Consider the following 22,551-nt stretch of genomic DNA (forward strand, 5'->3'; position numbering starts at 1 on the left):
CAAAAAAAAAATTAAAACAGAAAACCGAAAAAAACTTGGGCTGCCAACAGCTGTTGATGTTTGTTAGCCAGGCTGCAAGAAAAAATAACACAAAACCCAATACGAAACCAAGCCGTAGAGGAGAAGAAAAATTTGTTTACAGAATTTGTCAAGGCATAAATATTTGAACACGTGTAACGGGGCAACAAGAAACAAATTTTTCAGTCCTAAATTCTCCCACTTAACAGGAAAATAGGGAAATGTACATACGGAAGAAAACCAAACTTTGAACTTGCCAAAATTGTGGAGTGGGAAAATGGGTGGAACCCCGGATGTTGCCAAAATGTTTCCAGCGGCTGACAAAATTTCCAAAATTTTCCCTTAGAATATCAAATATTCAGAATTTGATAAGAACCTGCCCGCCCTTTTTCGATAAGAAAATAACAATATTCTACTTGGTGACTCAATAGATTGTTTGTTTTAGTGGCCCGCAGCTCAAATATTATGTTTATGACGTATCGACGCAAAGTAATAACCATAAAGTACTAACTGAAATCTGATTGCGAAACGTTGACGCAATTATTTGGGAGGGAAGTCATGGTAAATATAAAAAAGGGACTTAGCGAATGTTTGAGTATGTCAAGCACTTGACACACTTATCATTGACTAATTGATAATGACTAAAGTGATAATGAAAGGGAAAGGAAAAGTAAGAAAGTAAGTCAGACCAAGAACGAGCAATAAGCTCGTTGAAAAAGAAAAACAGTTAATGCAATATTTTCTGGAATCTTGTGACTCAAAGAAATAGAGGAGACATTTTTATGGCGAGGCCGTGGCAATAATAATTCCGAGTAAATTGTTGAAGCAGTGAAAATAAAATAGCTAGAAAAGGAAAAATAGAATAACATAACATAATAACATAACAAGATAAAGTAAAGATTTATGAGGCCCAAGGTAATAAAACAAGTTTATAAATATTCCTATAGATTTATAAACTTGAATTTTATTATTTAGTAAAGATTGGATACCTTTTTTATTTAAAAAAAAAAAATTTTTATGTACACAAGTTTTAATTAATTGTGAACTGTAGATTTTTGTGCCGAATTTTTTTGATAGAGCACTCACTCAATTTTCTTATACAACTGCATAAACAAATCTTGCTCTGGCAATCTCAACTTCTAGCTGGATTAACCCAATCAAAATAATACCTAGAAAAACAAAAACAAAAATTGAGAAGAAGTCCGCACAATTTCATTTGCAACTCGGATCACAACACATCAATAAAAATGCCAAATTGAACGAGCAACAATAAAGAAATTATCATTGTTTGGGTGACACACTTGCCTTCGAATCCCCTGTACAGTCGCATATTTTCTATTGCGAAAAGGCCACCCACTGGGTGGTTTTGAGAGACTGGAATCAACTATTAGCCCAGCAGCCCACACGATTCCTCGGATTTTCCCCCTCCAATCTCTGATTCTGTTGACATTAATTTGTCCACAGCCAACAACGGCAACAACAAATGAATGAATATAAAAATTTTATAGATTTTTCTTTTTTTTTTCTCGTATGATTTTTTGCATGACACCATAAAAGGTTGTCGTCGTCGACTTGGGGGCGGTTGCTGAGCCTGATTTAAATAAATTATTCTATATGCGTTTTTTATAATGCAGCCGACAGTACCCCAAAGAATTATTTTGCACTCGCGCTCGCAAATTGTTTTCTACGCCACGTAATTCAATTTAATTTCGCGTTCAGTTTATTGTGATTTTGTTGTACCATTATTGTTATTTTTTTTATCATTCTCACCTGAGTGCCTGTTGCTATTTTTGCGGAAATGACGAATTTGCAACAACGGAAGTTGCGTGTTGAGGCTGAAAGAGATGGCCGCATAAATTTTGATTGCTCTTAATGCGATTTGAGTCGAAACGAATTATATATTTTATTTTACATTGGGTAATTGCATTACAGAGCGACCGAGGTATCTCAATCTGGGCAAGTGATTTGCCAAATGTTGCCGAGAAGATTTAGAGATTTGCCAATTTAGGTCAACGGCATTGAAGGCGCATTAGGGCTGAAGTGAAGTAATCATATTAGTTGGGTAATGTCTCGGATTTTGATTGAAGGTAAATCCAATCAATTAAGGCAAATACACAAGTGATTATACATAACTTTGGGCATTTTAAAGCAGAGGTTAACTGGAAATTAGGCTACAGGAAAATGTAATCTACAATTATGTTACTTTTCTGGGGACAAATAAAGCAATTAAAATTCTAGGTATGTGAAGAAGTAATAAAAACAAAAAATAGTTTTTTATCTAAGATACTATACATTTTTATACGCATTTTTCCTGTTATTTTCCTGTGGCAGTTAACTTACTCATCGCGTACCCAAGCCCTAAGTGGCTTATAGCAAGTACCGATCATCTCCTCTTGGCCGTAACAGGCTCACTTTCCCTCAAATTCCAGCTCGTCTACCTTTGACTAACCCTCTTATCACCACCCCCAAACCCAAAAACCTGGCATAATACCATTCACGTTATGTACGCACATTACCACTTAAGCGAGGTGCTTGGCCTTGGGACGGAAAATCTGGGAATCGGAGGAGAGGCAACTCCGTGGGTTTTGACGGCCAGATGCCTTTAGTCAATGCCGTAAATCATAAATCATCTCTCCTTTTCTGTGGGGGCGGCACTTGGACACGTGCGCCAGCACATTACCTTTTTGGGCGGGTTTTCCAACGCACTCCCCCTCAGGAAATTTTCACATTTTCTTTGCCTTATTTAGACCTAAGCCAATTGTCGGTGGGGCAGGTTCAAGACGAAGTTTTCCTCTGCCGCTTTATGAGGGCTTATTCAAGGTTCTCGGAAGGAGGGGGCGTGGGGCTTAAGTGACTGCCCTGGCAAGTGGTCTTACCCCTGGAAAACATATGCGGGCTGTTTGTTGTCTCCTCTCTGTTTTGCACGCATTTTCACGCGCTTTTCCTCGCTCTGCTGGGCAGACTTTTCAGCTCAGGCATTACTTTTTAATAATGTGCACTCAAACCCCACACCGAATCTCCATTTGTTTGCCTTTGAGTGATTTTCTTTGTTTTGTAAAGACAAGATTTTTTTACCGCGTTTTACGGCCGTAAAGTCGAGCAGCATAAACTTATTAAATTTCCATTCTTTTATTGCTGGCCACATAAAATTCGGTTTCTTCACGGTTGTAAAAGATGCGTACGGAAAGTGCGGCTCAAGTGACCACCACAAAAAGTTTAATTAATAATCGGAAAAAGATAAAGATACTCCCTTTGTTTTTATAGAGATAGAGAGAAAGAGAAAAACACATGCTGAAAAGTATATGGCCATAAATTTAACCCCCTCTCAATGTTCCCCTTCCTTCAGCAGCAAAATGAAAAAAGTGAAGTGAACTTATGTGAAAAACTAAAAGCCTTAAAAAGGAAAAACCAAAACAAAACAAACACAAAACCAAAAATACTTCAAAACCAAAAATACGAAACCAAAATCAAAACAACGTCAGTCAATCAAATTCATCAATCATGCTGAAGATACACATGCTGGAGCAGGTCGTCAACACGGAAAATGTCTGCGAGAATGCCCAGGAGCTATCACCAAAGCGCAAATTGCCGGGTCAGGGGCAAGTGGGTGGCGGCAGTTCCTCCTCCAACGGGGGCACGCCCACCGTCTCGGCGACCTCGTCGCCCCATCACCAGCCCACGCCCCCCCAGCGCCACATTCACACGAGCGGTGGCAAGAGCGTCAGCCAGGGATCATCTCCAGCTGGGTAGGTAAACAAATTAAAAAGGTGGAGCTTCTTTAAAACATTTAAAGCACACGAAAATCAGTCACTAAAACAAAAGAACCACTCACTAAAATAAGTTTTTGGTTTCAAATAGAAGAAATATAACTTATGAATGCAAAAAAAACTGAACATTGAAGATCGTTTCTTATATTTGAGCAATGACTTGTGCTTTGTGTCATTTATTGTTTTTATTGAAATAAAACTGTGGAAAAACAGGACAAATTCGTTATAAAAATTAGTAAAGTTTTAAAATAAATATAAACAATTACTTTTTACAACATTCAATTTATTTAAAATGATAAAAACAATTCGATTTCACAAATCTAAATCTCCATTACTGTTCAAAACTTCCTCTAGCATTTTCCCCCGGGATTGGTGCTCTACAAATGATCTTCTCCATTTCCCGGTTTTTGGCTAATTGAGGCTACCAGGCGTTTAAGAGTCCAGTATCTTTGTAGCTTTTGTGCAATCTGTCGAATGATAGATGCGTTTTTGATGAGCGTTCCCTTTGGCTGCTTTCCCCCAAAGTAAGAGCACTCTCTTTTTTTATGCAATTTTCCTGTTGTCACATTCCTTTGGTCGCTGCGGTTGACTGACGTTGTCATAATGGGTGCATCGTCCAGTAGTTTTTCAGTTTTCCCTCCTATTTACAACTTCTGTTGACCAGTTAACAAATTTCACCGCAAATTCAGTAATTTTCTTTGTGTTTGCCTTGATGAGTTGAGGGTTTTTGCGTTGAGGTGTGGCTAAATGGAAAATGGTTAATGCATTTGCAAGGCGTGAATTGGGTGGCAAATGGAGGGGCTACTGTGGAGAAAATATAGAAGAGAAAATGTATGTTTCTTTATGCAAAAAACTATAGTTGTGATATGAGATATGACTGATATTTGTTTAATTAGATCTTACTTGGTAACAATGAATATTCAGAATAAATAGTTTTGTGGTGCTTATGTCATGCCTTAGAAAAGTTAAACTCTGACTAAAAGAGATTTCCAATTACGAAATTAATATATAAGCCGCTTTGAAATGCGACAGTTTTAAATTGACAAGTTCATTATCAATATCACAAGACACTTTCCTTCTTATCTGAAACTTAACATTTCAATAGCATTAATTTTTCCATCAGCACCACATTTCAGTTCGATAAGTTTGAACAAATGATTGCTGTTTGAGAGTTTTGATAGACAATATGCCATTGAAATGGCTGAACAGATTGTTGTGTAAGTTCTGGTTCTACCACTTTCTATCTTCTACTTACTTTTTATTTCCATTCAGTTGTTTGTTACGATTTTGTCACCCACTGCACTTCATTTCACGCTATCAATGCAGTTGGTTTTTTTTTTCTCCAGCTTTGTTGTTGGTCAAGCATTCCACAAAGTATTCAGCTTAGGTACCACCCAGTTTTCCACAAAGTTTTTCTCTTTTTGCCTTTCCTTTATCTGACAATTTCTTGGCCATTCCTTTGTGGCTTGTTATTTTCGCATTAGAGTCTGGTAATTGATACCTTGCGGATGGTTATGGCTTTATGGCTGTGAGAGCGACACATCAAGGCGAAAGGAAGGGTGTTTATGCTATGGGGAAAACTTGGCAAACAATAGACTTGGGGTCTCGGTTAGGGGCGTGGCCGTGGGCACAGTTTTGTTAATAATTATTATCCGCAAGCTGCATTGTCACATTGTCGGTGGTTGAAGAGGAATATGAAAAAAAAAACTAAAAAACCGAAACAATTTTCATTTCCATTTCTTCTGTCTCCTGAACTTGACAATCAAAAGGGATTTTCATTTCTTTTGTTTTCCGCTCCCTCCACCCACACAAGACAATTTTCTTTCCATGCCCCTCTTTTTGCTTTGGGATTTTCTCTGTTAAAAACATAATATTCAAAACATAAACACTTCCGTTGGCGCCCTTCATTACCCCAACAATCCTTCTTTTTTTCCCCTTCGGCGGATTTTACTTTTTGCTCTACACGGAGAAAAAAAATAAAAAAGAACATTTCAAATATATGTAATGTCAAAAACAACTAAGTTTCAAGTTAAATTTGATAAGCAACAAAAAAAATGTATTTAAATAAGTTTTTAAATATTATCCATTGATTTTAAATGATTGTCAATAGTATTATCAAATCATTTTTTAAAGCGAATTTGACACTAAACGTTATAGTCATGGTCAGTTAAGAATTTTTATGATAGTTCCTAAAATATTTTCCAAGTTTGCCTAACTTACTTTTATAAAACTATGAATTTTACTTAAAAGTCTTATGATTTTTTAATGGTCCACATTCGGTTATTATTTTTTTGTGTGCAATGCCTTTAACTTGGCTATTTTTGACTTAATTACTTGGGGGCTTATGGGCTTGCCATCGTCTCTGCGTTGTCCCTCGCTGCATTATTTATGCCTAACATTAGTCGGTATTTTTCGTAACACCCCTTCCCCTTTGGCTTTCCGACAATTTTTGATTTATCTCGGAGTTGTCTGAGACTCGTGTCTTCTGCCTACTGCTCCCATTATGCCACCATTTCCATCCTCATCTGCAACTTCGTGTTCATCTCCATTTCGTTGGGGAGCTACAGCTAGTTGACCCCGAAACGCTTATTCTTCTGCCTCCGAAAAGGGGGCCAACGCAGTTAGCCCAGTTAAAAATCAACTTGGCCGCCTGTCTGTCAGTCGAATGCGAGGCCAAATTGGAGTTCTGTTTCGGGTTCTGTTCTATTCGTCTTCGGGTTCTCTTCCCCCATTTGAAAAGGCATTTTCTGGCTAATTTATATGCAAAGATTGCGCCAAATAACTGAACAAAAGCAACAAACATAACAACAACAATTATGTGGCCAACTGACCAGGCCAAACCATTTATCACTTTCCAATTTTTTCAACATTTATTCGGTTTTATATTTCTGTGGGTATTTTTTTTCTTGGCTTCGTTGTGTTGTTTGTCTTTAATTTAGAAAGATAATTTGGCATGTCAGCAGCTTTAATATCGTAGCACGAGATGTTATCTGTCTCTGTCTGGCTTTATCGCCTTGTCTTTTAGATACTTTTGTGGGTGGTTTTTGGCCTAGGAATTACACAACAGTGCTGTCTTCGAATATTGGGATGGGCAAGACCAGGAAAAATAAGAAAGAGAACGATAATGAAATTGAAAACAAATAAATACATGTTTTTAATCTCATTGGCATAATTTCTGTAGCAGTTTTTTTTCTGGATAAGTTACCAATAAAAGTATACATTTTAACTTTATAAGTTGTACTAAAATAATTTAAACAAAACGATGGGTTGAACTTATTAAGGTATTAGTTTGGTGAATCTGTAGAAAGCTTCAAATTTGTATCATTCTTTTTCAACAAACCAAAGTAAATTAGGTCACCGAAATTCAAGATTTGCAGTGACATCCATCACCACAAGACAGGGTTGAATTGCTAAAAAGGACAACAAACGAAAAGGACTTGCACGTGACTTTTTCGCGACTTCATTTTACTTCACTTGAGGCCTACCCCGATTTTGCTTCGGATTCAACTTTGTTATGCCAGAACACGAGGTCCGACACATACGTGATTTTCACGCAAAAGCGGACCATTGACTGAGGAAAAAAATGGCAAAGTACTGAATCTTGATAAAGAAGCAAAGAGCAAACCCAAAAGACCCCTGAGGAAACGTCTAACGGAAAAAAAGCAACTTGTCATTGGGCCAAGTGCCATTCGGCAATGCCAAGTTCACGATTGCCGATTCGATTGTGATTTCATACAATTTAAGTTACGAACTTCGAACAGGAAACTAGTTTTGGTCGGCAGAGATCAATTGAAGCTTTGCATTGTTCAGGCCCATAATCGCTCTAAATTTTTTAATTTATTACCACGCTCTGACAGCTGACACATGAGTGGGAGGAGAGTTCAAAAGATGCTGACAACAATTAAATTAATGTCAAGGCAGCGAACGCCCCAAGGAAAATCAATAAAAAAAGAAACAAGAATAAGGCGAAAAGAAAGAATAACCTGAGGGAGAGGTGCACTTGGAAAAATATTGTTCACACATTTGTGAAATTTGCCCTAATTGTTAAACTCAAAAAAAAGATAAAAACTAGATATATCGGCTTATGCATCTAAAATTGCGGGAAAAGTTCATCTTAAATTTGCACAAATTTACTTTACTGTTAGGAAAATAATTTTAGGATGCATTTTCAGTTTATTTTTTTTTGAGTGCAGGAACAAGAAAAGGCGACCGAAGCATAGGCCTCGAGTGATTTTCCATGCCAGTGAACCTGGCTGACTGACTTCGTCTGGGTGTTTGCTTTGATGCCTCGACTAATTGGGCAAAACTTCTGGGCAACGTTCCATTTCGGTTCTGCTTAAAAAGGTGAGATGTGTCCTCCTCTTTCACACCCACTAGTCCCATCTCCTTCTCTGTTCGCAGTTTGACGCTAATTTATGCCCACAATTTTCAGACAAACTGATGTAACTTTTGTTTTCTATTTACCATTTTTACTCTCATACAAAAGTCACCTTTGTTTGTTATGCAAAAAAAAAGAGTACATAAAATCAAACAGAAATCGCTTCTGTCTTTGTCTGAAACTGTTTTACTTATGACTTATGCATGAGGTTTTTATGGTTAAGTTCGCTGGGTTTGTGGAACATCCAGATACCCGAAGACTTATCTAAGCATCTCTCCCATTAGCTACCGTGAAACTTCATTTTGGGAAATTATCCAAATGGAAAATGGGCTGAGAAGTGCTGAATATAAATAAGCTCCTGTCTTATCTTTGAATAAATTGTGTTAATACTGAATATAAAGTCAAAACCAGAGGCGCGGAGTTTGTAAAAGACATCACCTATATATATATCATTTACAACTTTTGTATTTTTACCAATTCTATAATTTTAATTGTTTTTTTGATTTTCTAATTATGAGATGTTTTGGTAAATACTTATAATTATTAATAATTAAATCTCGTTAATATTCACAGTGGGGCTAAAATAAAAAAATTAATTGCTTTTGTCATAAAAGTGTATTAAAACCATTTCCGCCTTTCTCTCGCATATGAGGTCTCTCATATACTTAATTCTTTTCAAGACTAGAAAATCTGCACTCAAATCCCATTTTTAATACAAAATATTCATGGCCATTAAAAACGTAATCATGTGAATAAATCAAATGATGTCTCATAAAAGAGCAAACATAAAAAATGTGTGAGAAATCAGCCAAATCTGCTGCTCATCCAATTTCTACTAATGAAGTGGAAGAGCTGAGAGCGAAAAAAAGCCCTCCTGCCCAGGGCAATTTACTGCACTTGCTGAATTTTGTATCTTGTGGATGCACTGCTGCATCTGACGGATGCAAGTCAACATCATCGGCTTGGCTCCTTCACTGCTAACCCAATTACCAGGCAACATAAACAAATTTCCTCTCGCTGCGCTATCTCTTTCCCGATTTTATGAAGCTTTTTTCCATGCAGCTCACAGACAAATTGCCAAGAAAAACACTTTGAACAACAAGTGTTGGCAATTCACTAGAAGACGAGTCGAAAAAGGGGGGAAGCTGAAATCTTTATGAATTATTAATTGGAAATTGTAAACGAAGGCGGAGACAAAAGTGTCAAAAGGGGGAGAAATGACAAAGTTATAAAAGTTAAAATCACTTGCACAAACTTTTACATTTTGCGGTGTCTTGTGGGCACAGCTAAGAATTGTCGTTGATGGATGCAAATATCAAATTGATGTGACTGACAATTTTCATAAATGGGTGAAGCGGCAGCCTTACCATTAAAAAAGGAAAATAAACGACAACGAAAACTTTGACAAGCTCCAAAAACTCAAGTGGGAGTTGTCATTGAACCGCGTCTTGTTGCTATTTTCGTTGTTGCGTAGAGTCAATAATGGAAAAGTTCTCGAGGAGTGAAAAGTTTTTTATTATCGCAGAACGCTTGGGGTATATTAGATTGAAAAATTAAAAAAAAGAGTGCCCTATATTTAAAATTATTTTATAAAAATATTTAGTTTCTTTAATTTAAACAAATATTAATTTCATTATATATTGCAAAACTTTTAAATATCTTTAAAAATCGTAATACCTTTAAAACAAAACCAATTGTTAATTAAAAAATATATATATATATTTAATAAAATACTTAATAATATATAAAACAGGGCATATTTAAGTCGCCACAGCCATCTACTGCTTTTATTTCTCCTTTCGAAATGAGGTTAAAGCGCGACAACAGCTGAGCAAAGAATTTAAAAAGATGTAAACCATTTCAGTGACTTAAATTTAAACTCGAAACTGAATAATTGTATTTCGCAGACAAGTTAATTACGTTTGCCAACAAAAAGTGGCAAACTTTTGCAGTATATATTTGCAGATACACTTGTACCGATAGACAATGCATACATATCTCAGTCAGTGGGTCAACAAAGTGGCCGCCGACGCCACTTGGAGCGTTTTTGGCATGCGGCCCGGCATCGTGTATTTGTTGCTGTTGCTTTTGTATCAGCTTGGCAGCGGACCAAAAATAGTTGGCTGGCAGTTGATTGAGCTACCTACCTCCAAGATACATCCAGATGCTCAAACTCCGGCTACCGTGGACAAGACACTCGCGGCCGGCAATTTAGAAACGCCCAACCGGTTCGCATAATGGTCCATGTGTGTGGCTAGCAAATGAGCGACGGTTAAATTGATTAGCGAGCATTAGTTCAGACATTAAATAAGGGGGGAATCGAACAAAAGAAAGTCATCGACGGCCAAGTTCATTGTACAGGTGTAAAATGTGGGCTGTAAAGGGGTAGTGGGTATGCTAGATAAAGGTCATCCCATCACACCGCATCGCATCATAGGAAAAATTATGCAATTTTATGAGATGCCAAAGAAAGAAGAAGCCTTTCCATTGTCCATTGGAGTTGATCAATCTCTGATATTAATACGTAACGGAGCGGTTCGATTATAATTTGTCAAAAATATCAAAGGTAACAATTTGATTGTGATTTTTAAGTTAATTTTGAGATTAGGGAAGGGAGCGCTAGGTAGCAGATATAAATGGACATTTTCAAAATAATTTGGGGCATAAAATGTTTAATGTAATTGATGAAAATATTTAAGTCTGATGATTGGTTAACAAATATATGTACATAAAAGGTTAGTTACAAAAGCTTAAATGGTTTTCCTGCTGTATTTTGTTAGCAAGATATACCTTGTTATTCAAAGGATCTTCCCCATTCGATTTCGTTTAAATAGTTTTGTAACCTGGCCAATTACCGATTCGTGCACAGCCACAATTTACACCTTTTTTATTGCCTGGAGGAGAAGCCTCCCCAAAATAAAAAATAAGGGGAAGGTGTTGTCGATTTCTTGGCGTGCCACATGCAACCGTCCATAAAATACAAAACTTTCGTTTTCGAAATACTGAGCCAAGTAAAATGCGAGAAATCAGCTCAAGCTTAAGATTCTTTTTGTGGGCACAATTAAAAGCTCCTGCTCGAAGTGGAGTTAATTTTGGCCAGCTCTTGAGATCGAGAGGCTTTTAATTGGAGAGACTAATTAACACGCAATTAAAATCGAAAAGTGATTCTGAATTCGATTTGGACGCAATTAAACGAAATATAAATGGGCTTTCAAATTCACTTTCGATTAAGGCTTGATGGGGTACTGTCATTGCCCCTCCTTCCGTCCATTCCCCTCCCCGCCCCTGGGTTCAAGTTGTTGGCTAATTACGTGTCTATTGCTGTCTCTTTTAATTTTCGTCTGGGGCAATTTTTGTGCTGCATTCATTTGTCGGCCATAAAAGTCGCCGTCAAACACCAAAAAGTCGCGCGTTTCAAAGCTGTTTTACCATAATTTCAATTTTTATTTTTGCTCTACGTAAAACGACCATTTTGCGCCACCTTCTCCTCGTATTTCAATCTAAAGGCATTCCACTTCTGCTACAGTCGAAATTCTTCAAGTCGAATTTTTCTATAGTCTAAACTAAATTGGGTAAAAAATTATTTGCTTGCAAAATTTCACATTTTTTGTTTGCTACAAAAAAATCTTAAATTGAAATTCTCCAAAAATGTTGACACATTGCAAAAGTACATAGAAATTGTTATAAAAACTTATCAAAAAAAAAATACAACTACTAAAGATATAACTGAGGCTTAGATCAATAACTAATTTATAATTATTTTATTATTTTTTTAGGCATATACCATAGACAATTATTTTAAAGTAATTTTTTTTCAACTGTTTTGAATGAGGTACTAAAAAATGTAATTTGTATAATAACGACTGTACTTCAACTTAGTCAAGTCTTGATTTTCCAATGTGGTCAGATGGGCTAAAAGGCGGAGTGGGCGTGTCCTTTGATTATTGGAATCAACAAGTAAATCGTATGCGCATTACAGATGACGTCAATCTAAATATATATAAATAAATACATGAAGATATTGAAAATTCAAATTGAACGAGTGCCGAGGGAGCTTTTCTAGATTACCAAAGAGGAAGTGTGAAGACTTTGTGGGGATTTTAAGCGGAAAAAAGGGAAACTAGGGGATATGGAGCCTCATTTGGGAGATCGGCGCAGCATTTCGTATGCTATTATTGTATCGCATGCGGTTGCATTTAAAATTCAAACGAGTCGCAGGAGGCGCCGAAAGCTCATCAGCAATTCAATTGCCCTCCGAATAGGGGGGCAGAACCACGCCCCCAGCATACATATTTCGTATGCTGCGTCAGTGCGATTATCGACCTGGACTTTTGTTTACCTCGGGGACTTCAGTTCTTTCCTTTTTCCTCTGCTCTGTTTCGATTTTAAGGCATTCGATCTTTGGCCAGATGCCGTGAAACTATCTGTCAGAGCATCAAAAACTCTCTTGGGGTCTCCGCCTAATTGGGGCCTGTCGTACCCCCATCAGTATTCCGGCACCATTGTGACGATGAGGGAAATGTGTGTTTAAAGTTGTGCACTGACAACAATGTGGTCACAGAGACACAAGAGAAACTCCCACCATTTAGGTGCTCTTTTGGGGCTCCGTTTCCCAAAAAGTATGGTAAAACGAAAAGTGGGAAAACTTGAAGAAAACTAAATGCACTGTGGCCCACTTTTATTATTTTGTAATTAAAATCTTACTTCTGTACTATAAAAGCGCAACTACATAATATTTTAAATAGAGTCATGCTGTCAGAGTCGTAGATGCGTAAAAATTGTATTTGAAGGTCACTTAAAAATCTGAGAAGCGAATAAAAAGACTTTCACATGATACATTGCAGCTGCCTGTGACATCAACTTTTTCATCCCAATGTTGCCAAAGTACTAAGCTCCCTTGCATTTTCTTCCTCATATGCTCCACCCTTCCATGCTCAGCTCCCAAATTTGTTGAGCTTTCTGCCGGTGCCAAAGTTATTACATAGATTTTGTAGCATTTTGTGCCCAAAATGTATGGCATCCACAGAGATACATGATATAGACTTTTGTCGACGACATATTTATGACTCTCCAGTCGCCCTTACGCTTTGCGGGAAAACTATTTACGGGGAGCCACCAAGTTTTTGGGGATGGGGGCATAACTCCGAAAGTGCAACTATGAAATATTTTTTGGCAGAGCACATAAAAAAAAAAGGAAAACGGAGATTATTACATGATGGCAAAATATAATTTCCACACTAGGAAAAAACTTTGCAGTTGTCTGGCGGCGGCTTTGGCGGTTGGGAAAATGCCTCAAGAATTATGAAAAATGTGTTGCAAAAAATAGAGAGCAACGTTTTTCGGCCAGGAGGAGAATCGCATGAAAATGGCGTGTGGCACGAAAATGTGAAAAACAAAAAACGAAAAATTGAAAGCAAAAATGCGAAAAAAGTGAAAAACTGAAGCTGCTGCCTCGGGTTAAATTTGGCAGGCGAGACAACACTGCAAATTGTCTGACCAATGTGCAAGGGGTGCGGAAAATGGGGGTTTTTTTCAAGAGTGCAATAAACGGAGAAGTGTCTGAATGCCTGAACGCCGGGGCGAACGCTTTTGCCAGCCACTGTTTTGTGTGCTCCATTCCGCATTGTTTACTGGACGTTGCCTCACTCCTGTTTTATTTTACATATCTACAGTCCTTCTACATTTTTCTTTTTAGACTTTTCACCAGAGACCAAAAATATATGTTGTTTTTTGTTATTTTTAATAAAAAAGCATTTCAAGAAAGAGTCCTACAAAAAATGTCGCGTTTTAAACATTTTATTTGAAAGTTGTATACCCTGTTTGAACAGAATAAATATGAACGAAGCTTGTGAACAAATCCAGATTTTTAAAGCTATTTTTATCTAACATTATTCCAACATAATTTTATTCAAATTTAATTAATAAATACTTATGGATTTATTTGATCTTTTAAATAAATATTTGTATGACTTGTTTTCCGATGAAATTTATTCTTAGATTTCAATTATTGTTCAAACAAAATTGATTTTAATTTAATAAGTATTCGCAGTACTATTGCACACATTATTCTCTCAGAAAATTCAATTTATTTATAGTTTTAATTTGATTTTTCGCTCTGCCAACAGTATAACTTTAATTGCTTCTACTCGCATTCAACAAATTAAAATTTACTTTAAAGCAAAATATTGTACATTTTTTTCACATATTAGAGGCTATTAAGCGACAGGCCAGAACAGAATGCAACGGCCCGAATTTGGGTTGAAACATTATATATGCGCATTTTTATGCCCATTTTGTTTTTGAATTTGTCAACTGCACACGCATCAATTGCGTGCGTGAAAAGGAGATCCGAGACAATTGCAAATTGCATTTTTCAATTGCATTTGCAATGCAATTTGTGCGGCATAAAAAACAAACTCTGAAACCCAATCGGATAAAGAACGGATGAATGGAAACAATGCCGATGCAATTAAAAAGCGTTTTTCCAAACAAACTCACCATGGTGCATTTGAACACTGGTGGCCCGAAAGGAGTGCTCAGCACTTATAAATAGCGTGGATCATTTGATTCCATGGGGAATATAGTTGGGCATGAACCCAGAGTCTTGGTTCAATCCTTAAAAATGTATCTATAACTGAACATTTTATTAGGTTTTTCTTTAATTACAAATGAAATTAAATAAACAAATTTTTTTTAGCTTAACTTTTGTACCTGTTTGGGAATAATTATTTTAGAACCTCTTTTAAGCTTACTACAATACTTTTGCTTTTTTAAGATTCTTGTTTACATTTTTTTTTCATATTTAGAAGTTCTTATAATACTTAATAAAATTTTAATTTTATGCCAAATCCATAATACCTTTAGTGTTTTGATTACCAATAATTATGCATAAGTTTTTTCTGTATTTAATTACAGCTCTGCAAATGTCCTGAAATCTCAGTAACTTATGGCTAATTTGCATTTACATTTGCCCCCGTTTGACAACTTGGCTGTCAGCTCCCAGCGGATTTCAGCCACCTCCAAGCCCCAAACTCCAACTCCAACTCCCTTCTCCTCCGTCTATAAGCTCTTAATGTGACAGACGGCCAATTTTTGTCGGCTTATTTATTTCCAAAGTGGGTCCGACTGGGCCAGCGGCGATTTTCGCACTGATTAATGGGCACGTGTTTCACATGGAGTTGAGTGTTGTACAGTACAGAGCGACCTGATGCAGATTGAAGCTATAGCTCTGGCTTTACCTAGTTAATAACTGGCCATAAATATCGCTGGCAGTGCAAGTGTTTGCCAATTAGCGAGCAAATTGCATACGATTGGAGAACAGGGGTGCAAAGTCTGACGAAAAATCTCGCTGTCCAGTCCCGAAATGCGATGCATAAATTAGAGGGTGCATACGAAAACAGCCGCCGAATGAAATAAATCCTAATGAAATGTTTTGGGGCTCAATTTGTGGGCACTTTCAATTGGTCTTTTATCAGGTGTTAAGTGGATGTCTGAATGGAAGTCGTAAAGGTCTTTTTAGAAATGAGGCAACCTTTGTTACCTAAGACTTAAAAATATTCAAATTTAAAATTTGTATTGGGTCAAGTAAGCTAAATTTTGTTCCATTTTCAGAACATTTTTCCATATCCAAATACTTGTTTAAAACCATTTTCGAATATTGTGTATTGCAAATATTATACTTGCTTACATGTACCAAAAATGTTCAAATTCAATTCAAGCGAATAAATTCTTTCCGCCCAAATAAGCGAAAAATTTAAATGGGCCCTTCATCAACAATATATTCAGTGAACTCCATTCACATTGTTTATAAACCCCAGCACACAAATTTAGAGCAAATGTATCTGTTAATTATATAAGCAATCTGGAACACACATAAACAAACTCATGTACAATAACCTCATGGATAAATAAACAGCAAAAATATTTGCACAAATTGAAAAATGTCATTTATGGCTGAGTAAATAAAACACACAAAATATTTTTGGACATGCAAAAAGCAGAAAATGTTCTGGTTATATTTTTTGGGTGTTTTTTCGTCGGTCGTGCGGTTGGTCAGAAAGTTGAATAAATAAATTTAATTATATGCAAAATACAACACAGCAATCAAGAACATCATAAAACTTATAAAAACAACAGCGATTTGCTGTGTACAACTTTTTAATAATTTATCCGATAAATCTTTAAGCCGAGAAACTTTGAACATCGATCAGTTGGGAGGAGGTGGAACGTTTGGTTCTGGGGTTGGGAATATGGCAGAGTCAGAAATTGAATTATGCCCAGACACACGCAGTCAAGAAGTTGACTTGTGGTCCGAGGGGAAATTATGTAGACGAAGTGGACTAAAGTCACTAGACAAAAAAGGAGTGGGGAGAAAAACAATAAAAGAAACCTGCATAATGGGGTGGAGAAGAAATGGGAAAGAAACAAATTGGAGGAGACGGTCTTGGAGGCTTGTGTAATGAACCAGTTGCATTAAGTTTTACTTTCCTAATGGTTTCGTACTTTTTAAGATGAACGTTTTTTTCAAGTTTTATCACTGGACCCTTAGCTGTTTCAGGTATTGTTTAGAAACAAATATATTTCGTTTCCTGACAAAACTGTATTCATGTCCATGCTTAATTGAATGGATTAGTGGATTAGTATAATAACAAATATTATTGTTTAATGTTGCCTAAATTCGATTTAATTCGAAACCCATTTAATGCATTAAATGTATCCAACTTCCACAAGCAAAATTTTATTTAAAATTCCGGTTTTATTTGACAGCATACATAATTCCTTTAGTTCCACATTAATTGGGTAATTTAATAGATACCACACACATTCGCTTGGGGAAACTAAAACAATCTGTATGAACATTGTAAGCTCTCGTTATTTGGTTTCACCATCATACATTTTTAATTTGAATTATATAATTGTTTAATGGGAAGCGGGAAAAGGTCATAAACCGACACCGAAAACCGATGAAGATTACGGCTATAAACAAAAATAAAAATGTAATTTGGCTAATTTCAGTTAATATGAAAACTACAACTAAAATGCAGCCAGCCGCAGACGCAAAAGGGAAAAGACCTTAAAAGCGTGTAATTTAATTTAATGCAGTGGCAACCAAAACAACAACAATTACAGAAAACAACAAGCCCAAAGCAACAACTAAATGTGGCGCGTGAATAAATGTGGAAAATGTTGCAACATTTCGACCATTTTGGCTTAAATGCGATATATGCGATGCAATCGCCGCTAAATCGCTCAACCATTCAGCGGGCGGGGAATTTGGGGAGGGGGTACATTTAACTTATATCACCGACAACAAAACAAAAAATTTGTTGCTGCTAATATAGTTGTTGGTAACAGCAACAAAGTGGCTCCAAAAATTGTTGCCAAAAATCAACTGAGCAGCGCTGCAAAGACAACAATAAAATATTGCTCAACAAAAAACAAAACAAAACATAAGAAAGACCCGGCAAATAAAAGAAAATTAATAGGCGTCTTTGAATGTTTCGTTGTTTACTTTTGTTTTTGCTGCTCTGGCGCTCTTGGCCAACAATCGGAAGTGCAAAATTAAAGCTCAGACGGAAAGCGGCTAAGAAGTGGCCGAAAGGCAGACAAACAGAGGAAGTTGGGGAGGTGGAGCGGAAGTAATAGGGAAAATGGGAGTGATGAGGAGAGGAAGTGTCTTTAGTCTGACTGAAGTCTGACCCCAAGTTGAACCCTTAGAAGTTCACTTGGTAATTAGTTGGCGTCGCTTTCAACATGTCAACTATTGCTATCAAATAACTCTTAAGGTTTCACGATTGAGAAATAGATTTTTTAAAACATCTCTCATCACTTTTAATTGCTAGATTGCACTGCAATTCTCTTCATCTAAGCAACAATAAATATTAATGGAAAATATAAATGGGATTGTAAGATTAAATCCGTCCATCAATATTGTAAAGAATTTCATTTTTTTTTAAATTGTACTGCTTTACCTAATTAAGGATTATTTTCTTGATTCTATATTTAAGAAACCCAAATTGATTATGTTTCTCTCTCTCTTTTCTTTTAGGTAAGCAAATTATTTCAAATTCATGGAATTCAAATTTGACCTTAGGAATTGATTGCCTGCTGTGTGTAATAAGCTTCCAGCGAAAACCAATAATTTCCCCATGAAGCAAATAATAACTAGCTGTAACGTCTTGTTTTTCGCCCCAAACCATCCGTTCCCACAAAACTATACCGAACTTGGTAAGCGTAAAGCGAAACACTCTCGAATCACGGCGACAGCTTCCGTAATTCAATAAATATTTTATTGTATTGAATATTTGTGCCCTGATATGCAATGTTCAGTCAGCAGTGACGTTGCTTTTTGGGGTATGTTAACTATTGGCAGACTAATGTACCTTGTTAAAAACTACAATTTATTGAAGAGTTTTTTTCTTGCAAAGGTTTAAGGTTTGATTAAAATTATCAGATGGCAAAATCTATTTTATAAATGGAACTAATTTTTCTGAAGTTTTACAAATATCACTAAGTACTTTAATTTATGTACTAATGTTTTAAAATATCCTTAGTTCAACTAATTGAGAATCGCATAGAAGGGCAATGTTACGTACAACTTCATAGAAATGGGATTAAAAAATGAAATCGCATTTCTAATTTTATCTCACCTAAGTTAGTTAAAAAGTTATTCTTCTGAATAAACTATATTTTTTTAATGGTTTATTTTTAATCTTATTTTTGGAAAGCGTATTTGGCTCTCCGCTTGAACTTTTTCCAAATCTATCTCATTTTTGCCCATTGGCGGTTCGCACTGTCTCGCATTCCTTCACACTTCTCCGAATATTATTTATGCTGTTGACAGGCGGCAAACGATGAAGCTGGGACCGAAAACCGAAACATAAAACCGCCCACTGTCAAACAGCAGTAGCCAGATAACGGGACATTGTGCGAATTGCGAACTGCAAACTGCAAAACTGCCACAGGCACTGTCGGAAAGAGATGGCACGCCCCCAACCATTACCTCTAGCTATCTCCCTCTGGTTGGGATCCCTCTTCTTCACCGGTTCGAAGTTGCAATACTGCGAGCACTTTATTGATAAATGTGGTAATGTGGCAAAGATGCTGCGTGCCACAGATATATATTTATGGAAAAAAAAAGGCAAGGTAGAAAGATACGGGCAGAGGCATATGGAAAGAGGTGGATATATGTATGCCACAGAGCAATATCAAGTGGTTGGCACAAGTGTTGTGGGTTTGCCTGTCATACAGCAGACAACAAATAATACAAGAAATATGTCCAGGACGATGAAACTTTTGTTGCCTTCAAAAAAGCAAAAAAGATTCTCGATAAAACGTGAGAAACTTGTCGCCATCCAGGCCTTTTGATAAGAAAGTCATGGGACTGGGAACTGGAATTGCAATATGTGTATATTGTATGTCGTATGTATATTTTATCGCTTCCAATGAACCCTGGCTTGTTCGGTCATGCGTTTTTGCCTTCATAAAGGGCGATGTTTCATGGCCTCCTGGGAAGAGATTTTTCAAGTCAGAGTTCTTTGGAGCCTGAAGATTGGATGGTAAATATCAGGCTGAGTTCAGAGAACCCTTCTCAGTTAGTGACTTGTATCAGATTCAATGACATTATATTACATTACATTAATAAAGACCTATTGTAATAAGTTTTCAGTTAATCAACATTTTCTTCATAATTTAAATGTGTCTGTAATCGTTTTACAATCCCTTTAAATCAACTTAAAATAATGTTTTACTGTTTTTAACGCCATTAAAATAATTACTTTATTATTTAAATGCATTTATGTTTTAAGATATAATAACTCCTTTATTTCCATACATTCTTTGTAATATTTATTGTTGTTATAAAGATGAACCTACCTTAAACGTAATGTTAATAAGAAAGTGAAATTAAGCTTTTGACAACTTCCAAGTCTTATTACTCCAATTATAAACCATTAAAGAACTCATAATTTAGATTAAAATTAGGTTACGATTTTACTGAGAGAATTTGAAATCAAGTTTTACCGAATTGCCACCCACTTTCCTTTACTCCTTTTATCTTCTGCCCTTTGCAACCTTTCCCTTTTCTAATTACAATGTTGCCCGGCGAGTAAAATGAAATGGCCTATTTCATATGCCCAGGAGGCGATAAATATTGCAATAAAATAAATTGAAGTTTAATTAAAATGGTCAGAACACTGTTCATGTTGTTCCCCACCACCTGTCAGCCTCCCACACAGGACAGGATATCTGCCCAGGAATAAAGAATGCGTAGTAGCCGAAATGAGAAATGACCAGTCAAAGTGGAATGACAACGCAAAAAGTCGGAAAAGAAAGTGGGAGGACCAGCTGACCCTAGAGGCCAAGAAATGAACGAAAACCCAAGGAGGATAACTCCACAGAGCCTGGATCCTCTTCTTCTTCTTGGCCACAGGTGAGGAGGAAAAAAAAACATTTTCATAAATTTGGCACAAATTGAAGTCTATTTTTGGATGCTGGAGCCAAAGAGAAAATAAAGGAAAGCCTGTGTGTCTCTGACAGAGCAAATATTATGAATAATTTCCCCCATGAAAACATGGCAATCAAATTATGAGTGAAGTATACTTAAAACTCATTAATATTTAAGCCTAATTCAATCAATTTGCGAGAGTGAAATGTGGACTATAAACCGTAGTCTCATATACGGCATAAGCAATTTTAATTAGTAGTTATGAAGAGGCACTCAAGTGACACCTGAAGAGCTGTTCTAAATGGAACACTCCCATTTCTCAGACACCTTTTGAGGCCACCCGAGTGGAAGAGACATAAAAACCAGCCACAAAAGGTGGCTTTAATAATGAGCCAAGGAGCACGGCCATAAAATACAGACTGAATGGGATGTGCTATGCAAAAAAAGAAATTGGTGTGGGATGCCCTGTATTCTGTCGTCCATTCATTGAAATTAATTAAAATATATTTGTTTGCCATCAATTATTGCAATTTTCCCGCCGCTAACGAGCCAAAATGTCAGGCAATTAAAAATCAGCTTGTTATGGGGCCAAAACAAAAGGGAGGCGGTGGGCGTGGATAGCGTGTGTGGTCGCCATGTGGAATCCGCTAAAAAGGAGAGTGCATTTTACACCTGACCCCTGGCATGAGTTGGGCAAATTAAAAACACATTTTGTGACACGTTCCCCAATGTATTTCTGTTTCTGTTCCCATTTCGGTTTTTGTTTTATCGGAAAATGGTTAGCACATGTTCAAGGGTGTCAAGGATAACACATACAGGTCACGGATCATTAGGCAAAGGAAAAAATTAATTACCATAAATATTTCAGAGGAAAATGCAAAGGGCACTTTATCTTACGAGTTTTAAATTTGACGAAAAGTCCTTTAATACTTCAACAAAAACGATGATTAACACAAATTAAATTGGATTATATTTTAATTTATCAAAATATATGTTTTCTGTATAAGACAACGTTTTTATTTAAGAATCTTGGAAAATTAATTAAAATTGTCCGATTTCAACACCAAATTAGGAGAAATGTGTTCTATTCCGGGACAACTTTTCATTAAGATCCATCTCCGAGATAAACTATCTGCCTTTGCAGAACTTGATGCATTTCCTTCTACAAAAACTTTTCCGTTTTGGCCTTGGGGTAGCTCGTTTCCCCTTTTCCCATCTTCTTCTAGGAATATTGCTAATATAATTTCATTATTGGCTTTCCTGCCAGCCAGTTGAAAGTCGAAGTGCAGAATTTTCCCAGCATCATCGCAATACAGAAGCTTTTCCACTTGTGACTTTTGACTGTTGGACGGATGACTTTTTGGGTGATGGGGGGGGATTGGGAAATTGCAGGAGTCCCATTCAGTTCTATAAATGGCTTAAGCCTCGGAAACTTTCTCGGAAAACTTTTTGCTATTTTGCATATATCCAGTGCAGAGCAATTAAATTGGAAAGGCCAGTGGGTAGAGCGGAAAACCAGCAGGACAGGAGCTCACTTAATTGAAAAAATTAACTCCGGACAACAGGCAAATACAAATAGGATAGCGAATGAGCCAGGAGGTGCCTTGAAATTGGCTTTAAAGGCGTGTGGCAGAAAATTTGCATGGGCCCTGCACACACAGGACATTCGCACAGGATACACAAAACACCCAGGACATCCAGATCTAAATATGTCCGACTTCGCTTCACGATGAGTTTGTCAACGTTGATGAAATAATGTACCTCCACTGCGTAACTGTCTGCCTCCTATAGAATACTCTACATTTTTAAAGCACCCTTTCTGTAATTCTCTATTGTAAAATTTTTGTTTAAAAAGCCTTTACAATACAGCAATTGAAGATGGGAGTCCAATAGTGTATCATTTAGAAATAAGTCAATATAAATAAAAAAACTGGTTAATAAAA

The 22,551-nt window shown here is 36.6% G+C and overlaps 1 protein-coding gene across 2 annotated transcripts in view; it reads left to right on the forward strand.

Annotated features, from left to right (window-relative positions):
• The window catches only part of LOC108037842 (rap1 GTPase-activating protein 1), an 89,033-nt gene that overhangs the window by 9,722 nt on the left and 56,760 nt on the right, over window positions 1-22,551 (forward strand). Inside the window, exon 2 of one of the 2 annotated variants that reach the window (XM_044459903.1) lies at window positions 3,365-3,764. The exons of the other annotated variant lie outside the window; for it this stretch is intronic. Coding sequence (XP_044315838.1) covers window positions 3,520-3,764 — 245 coding nt within the window. The 5' untranslated portion in view covers window positions 3,365-3,519. The remainder of the gene's footprint in view (window positions 1-3,364; window positions 3,765-22,551) is intronic. 2 annotated transcript variants of the gene reach the window in all.

Source organism: Drosophila rhopaloa, unplaced genomic scaffold, assembly GCF_018152115.1.
Source record: "Drosophila rhopaloa isolate 14029-0021.01 unplaced genomic scaffold, ASM1815211v1 contig_2, whole genome shotgun sequence".
NCBI lineage: Eukaryota > Metazoa > Arthropoda > Insecta > Diptera > Drosophilidae > Drosophila > Drosophila rhopaloa.